Here is a 6,000-nt window from a genome sequence, read left to right on the forward strand (position 1 = left end):
TAGGTCTGAGTTCTGGCTCTAGCACTAGTCATGTGACTTTGGCTACACTACTTTCATCCCCCAAGGCTTGGCTGATGTCCATCAAAGTTATTTCACTCTTGGGTAGGTGTGGAAATAGTGTATGTAGCAGCAGCTAGAACAACACATGGTAGACAGTCGACAATCTTCACCCCCATGTGTGACTTGCCCAAGATCATGTTCGGAAATGAGAAGGCATCTTTTCTGGGACTCATCTCCATTCCATGCATTTCTCTGTGTTCATGAAAATAAATTCAGGGGATATACAAGCCTAGACATTTATCTTCCCGATTTTTCTGGAACATACCACTCATGTTCTTCCTTCTTGATGTCCCAAGGTACCTTCTTTTACCATTTCCTTTCTTTTCAAGAAACATTCTTTAGCCATTCTTTTAGTTATGGTCTCCTGGCAATAAATTATCTTAGTTTTCTTTCATTAAGAATGTTTTGATTTCTCCATTCCTAAAGAATATAGGATTCTGGGTTGATAGTTCTTTTCTTTCAACAATTGAAAAATGTTACACTTCTTTGACTTTATATTTTCTCATGAGAATTCTATTTGCATTAGAATTGTTTGTTCCCTATAGGTGAGATGTTGTTTCTTGCTTTGAAGATCCTTTCAAAGTTCCTTAGTTTTCAAAAGTTTGACTATGATGTGTTTTGGTATGAACTTCTTTAGATCCATCATAGTTCAGGTTCATTCAGCATCTAGAATCTGTAGGATTTTGTCTATTACAAAAAAAAAATGGGAAGTTTTTGGACATTATTTTTTTTTCATCCCCTCCATCTTTGACCTTTCCTCTGGCACTCTGATGACATGAATGTTGGAGCTTTTGTTATAATCTCACAGTTCCCTGAGGCTGTTCATCTTTTTCAGACTATTTTCTCTCTGTTGCTCAGATTGGTTAATTTCTATTGCTCTATCTTCCAGTTCACTAATTCTTTCTTACATTCTCCTCATTCTGCTGTTGAGCCCATTAACTGAGTTTTGCATTTTAGTTATTGTAATTTTCAGTCTTGAACTTTCCATTTAGTTCTTCTTTATATCCTCTATGTTTTTGTTGACATTGTTTTTTTCTTTTGTTATTTAAGTATAGTTGGTATCCAATATCATATTGGTTATATTAGTTTCAGGTGTACCATACAGTAATTTAACATTTTTATACTTTACAATGTGATCACCTTATTAATTTTAGTAATTTTTTCATTTGTTTTAAGCATGTTAAAGCATTTTATGATGGCTGCTTTAAAAATCTTTGTCGAATAATTCTAACATCTTTTTAATCTTGGTGTTTAGCATCTATTAATTGCATTTTACCATTCAGCTTGAGATCTTCCTGGGTCTTGGTATGATAAGTGGTTTTCAATTGAAATCTTAACATTTTTGGTATTATGTTAAGAGGCTCCTGATCTGTTTTAGTTGGCTTCCTTTGACACCACACAGGCAGAAGAAGGGAAGGATGCTGCCTTGTTACTGCCCAGGCACCCTCTCTGGCCCGCTTTAACACCTGAGGGACATGCCTCCTTGTTACTGCTGGGAGAGGATGACACTCATCGGTCTCCACTGATACCTCCCCAGCTGCAAGGGCCAGAAGTGCCTTTTTACTGCTTCCCCTTAGCTTCACTGACACCATGAAGGGCGTGTGGAAGGAGAGTGGCCTTGTTACATCTGGGTGGTGATGGAAGTCCTGAATCTCCACTAGACCTCTTCTGACACAACCCCAAAGGGGAGGAGAAGGGATACCTCATTACTGGCAGGTGGCGATGAAAGTCCAGGTTTCCCACATGGGGATACTGACCGCCTTGTTACAGCCTCATGAGGGTGAAAATCTAAGACTTCACTTGTTCTTTCCCTGTGTGGATGGATTCAGGGTCACAGTTTTTATCTCTGGCGTTTGTCTAGAGAAAAGCAGTTATTGTCTAACCATAGTGTCTGTCTTTCTAGGCTGCCCCTTTCCTGGTTCTTTGGCTAGAGAGCAGGCTACTTTGTCTGCATTGGCTGCTGTTTCTGGGTTGCTGGCTTCCTTGACTCTAACTCTGGGATGAGCAAAAAGAAAACCCAGAAAACTCACTGCTATGTTGTTCCTTGGGTCCTGAGGTCCCTAGACAAACTGACTTCTTCTCACCTTTCAGAGTTTCTTTATGTTAGTTTTACATATAAAGGGTTTTAGTTGTACTTAGTGGGAAGCATAGAGAAAAGTTCATCTACCTCATCTTCTTGGAAGCAGAAGTCCACCTCCATTAGAATTTTGATACATGTTATTTCTATGTTAGATTGTATTTTATAAGAGGATGTTAAATCTGATTATCAAATTGGCAACACAAGATATTTGCACTTTAATTTCTTGTCAGAGAATATAAGTGATGCTAAACTCTCTGTTTCTTAATTACCATCAGTGCTAGATGGTAAGAAGCCATATTAATGAAGGGTTTCTTGAGTGGTCAAAGCCTAGTTATCATATGAAAAATTTTATCTCAGGGTCAAGTCAGACCATTCACACCTGCATACCTGGCCCCTCCTAGAAATGCTTATGTTATAATGTCCCAACCACTGTACTGGACCTATGTGAGCAACATTATAAAAAGAAAGAGTTTAAGTGCTAAAAAAGATTTCTTTTTTTTTTTTTTGTAGGGGTTTTATTAAGAGTACAATGTACTACATCTCAAAGTATCCCTTTATGAAGACAATGGAAGAATTCCCCTCAGCTTTGTACCATAAAAAGCTGAACTAATTTATATTTATATTTTGAAAGCTATGAAGCCAGTGATTTTCTTGCTTTGGCTGCTGGGAAGATCAGAGTCAAATGTGGTGATCTCTTCTGTACCTACGGCTCAGATTTCATGTACTGGTCTTAACCTTGACTTTGTTTTATTTTTCAATCAAAATTTTACATTTACCCAATTTCCTCATGTATGTGTTTTTCTTCTTTTCCAGTAGTACAGTATGAATTTTTGTACCTGATTTCATTTATTTTTGAATTAGAGAGGTGAGCGAACACATTAAAAAAAGAGAGTTTGTAAGACCTCAATTAGAACAGGGAATGGATCTCAGGGTTCTTCTCGATTCAAAACAGGAACTTAATGAGTGCTGCTATTTTGCCACACTATTTCTCAAGAGACTCTATAAGAATATACTTGTCACATAATTTACACTGTATTTGTTAGACGAAGCTTTTGGAAAGGACAGACACGCATGAGTACTACCTGGAGGACTGAAGCTCCACTGTGGAGAAACTGAAGACCACTTTCGGCTGAGTCAATTCCACCAGTGGCCAAAATGGGAAATCCAGGCAAAGCACGAGCGATGGACGTCACAGCTTTCAAAGCAATAGGTCTGATCGCTGTGCCTACAGAAAATGAGAATGATCGATGGTTAGCATATTGACCACTTGAGCATATTGCCTTCTAATCACTATTATGTAATGAAAGTGCTACACTAGAAAAAATTTAATTTTCTTTATCTCTATTTAAGAAACATACATAAGTAATATATAAACATTGCTGTGTTTCAAAGTATATTCATTTGTAAATAAATGTGTATTGATTTTAAATACCTCGATGCTATTATTTAATACAGATGTGTTACGCTACGCATGTGGGTATAGCAACCCTAGAAATCTCCCACAAAATACATGCATATTACAATCTGATATGTAGTAATGTGTAAAAGATTGTATAAAACATTCAAGCATCTGTTTTAAAAATGACAAGGAGCAGCAGACTTTGAGAAAGAAAATGATCACATACAGTGCATAAATAGACAGACATACAGCTTTGTTATATTTCTGCTAAGTATAAAGCAGCTGGTGTGAATACAAATACTCTAAAATTAAGCAAGGTGCTGATGAACTTACAAATTCCATATTGCTTTATACATATATTTTCCATAATTTGATGGAACATAGTGAGCCTAATCTAATTTTTTCATACATTATGAAGTTTTAACCAAGTTAGAATTAACCAGAATTCAGTAATTAGGGAGTATGTGTTTAATATTTTATACTTTATTCAGCCAGATATCACCAACATAGTATTCTCTAATCATAATGAAAATTTCATGGATGGGCAGAACACTTTGAGGTTGTACTGTACTAAAGCTGCTTTTCACACTCAAGGATTAACACATCCAGAGTAAATTAATGCTTTCATACCAGAGGAATATAATTTGACATTTCTGGTATGGACTCATGAGTCAATGGTCCTTTAAAGGCATGTTCTGAACTAAAAATAGTTATATTTGTGCAAGAATTTAACATTGCCTTTAACTAGGCTTCATAAAAACAAACTAGCAACTGGTAAAATCAGCCTTATGTGGTGAGTGCTTTATCATTTCTACCACCACCACAAGCATCTCGCAGCATTCTCAATATGTACTTATTGGACTGCTCCTTTTGGGGAGGCACAAAGAAATTTCCTTAAAATCAGTGGCTTTCTCTGTATCTTGTTTATATTCATTTCAGATAAAATTGAATTTATGTGTAATAGATACTTTTGCACTCAACGTCAAAAATGTCTGTGGAAATATCTACTTGTTGCTTCCATACCTAAAAAGTTTTGTCTAGAAATTAGTGTTTTTCAGTCAAGACTGTTCAGTGCTGACCCTTCGGAAAATCATAACTGACATTACAAGGCATTAAGTTAGGAAAAATTAGAAACCGAATGTCAAGATTCTATTCCATTTCAAAATATCTATTAGCGACTTCTTAGTCAGTATGTTTTAACCATAAAGAAGGCTAACATAGTAGGCAGGAGAATGCCTGAAAACACACACACACACACACACACACACACACACACACATCTATAAAACACATGTTATCTTTGGCTATACTAAAAAGAAATCTAAGAATAAAAGTAAAAGTATTTTTAAGATAATCTGTAACTTAAATAAACCTTTTATATAAACATATAACTATCTCTGCATAATATAACTGCCATGTTCAATATAAACTAAACTGATGTCTTCTTTACATGTATGTTACTTTGAAGTAATAAAAAATATTGGGATTTTTTTTTTTCTTAGTTAGTGGGCCCTAGAGAGTAAAAGAAATTTGAGCTAAGAAGATAAATAATTTATTTCTAACTGCACTGTTAGAAGACTATCATTATTAACACTAAAGGGTAAAATTTCAAAGTGTTACACAGGGATTATTCCAATTGATATTAATGGGCAACAAATAGCAAATTCCCAGAACACAGCTTTGAAAATTTAACCAGTTACATTTAAAGGGCAACATTATCACGCAGGTGTTAAAAAAACGGCAAATCCTTGATGGCATTTGAAGACGTTCAATTAGATCGATAAGACATTTTTTATTTTATGTTTTTCTTCCTTCTCTAAAACTTTTCCAATCTACCTAATGAACATGAAAACCTTTCAAACTAATAAAGGTATCACTTTTTAAAAATTAAGAGTAATTATGTTCTCTGAGGAAATGTGATCCAAAAATGAAGAAACCGATCCTTCTGTTGCTAGGTAATAGTAAATTCAGTTTTAATTCTTATTATAAATTCCATTTGATTAGTTTTCTTTATAACTCAATTGATTTAATATGAAGTATAATCTATCTGTTCTCAGAATTTTTATGGAGAATAGATTTTAAAAATTACTTTCATTCACCATGAAAGATTTCTGGAAGGAAAGTAAATGTCTATAAAGGATCTTTCTAAATTATTATGTAGAGATTTATTTTTAGTTTTAAAACAAGAGAAATGAAGAAATAATAGGCCGTAAAGAAGATACATAGATCAACACCATATAGAGTTGTGCATATGTTAATTAAAATGCATAAAGATTTCCAGAATCACGTATTGAGAAAAGGATTTTAAATCTGTCACTACTACTATCACTAGTGGTTTTAGATCAAAGACTAGGAAAAATGAAGCCAGTTTGAGAGTAAACTGAATGTGGACTTCATCCTTAGGAAAATGACAGGTTTAAATTAAAAAATTGAAATCCTATAAATTTAAATACATTAATAG

General features: G+C 34.5%; 1 protein-coding gene across 3 annotated transcripts in view; it reads right to left on the bottom strand.

The window, feature by feature from the left end:
• DPYD (dihydropyrimidine dehydrogenase) overlaps positions 1 to 6,000 on the bottom strand; it is a 701,368-nt gene that overhangs the window by 139,541 nt on the left and 555,827 nt on the right. For all 3 annotated transcript variants that reach the window (XM_039869542.1, XM_039869543.1, XM_039869544.1), the window contains one exon: positions 3,223 to 3,365. In XM_039869542.1, the coding sequence (XP_039725476.1) occupies positions 3,223 to 3,365 (143 nt within the window). The remainder of the gene's footprint in view (positions 1 to 3,222; positions 3,366 to 6,000) is intronic.

The sequence above is a fragment of the Pteropus medius genome, unplaced genomic scaffold, assembly GCF_902729225.1.
Source record: "Pteropus medius unplaced genomic scaffold, Ma_sr-lr_union100, whole genome shotgun sequence".
Classification (NCBI taxonomy): Eukaryota; Metazoa; Chordata; class Mammalia; order Chiroptera; family Pteropodidae; genus Pteropus; species Pteropus medius.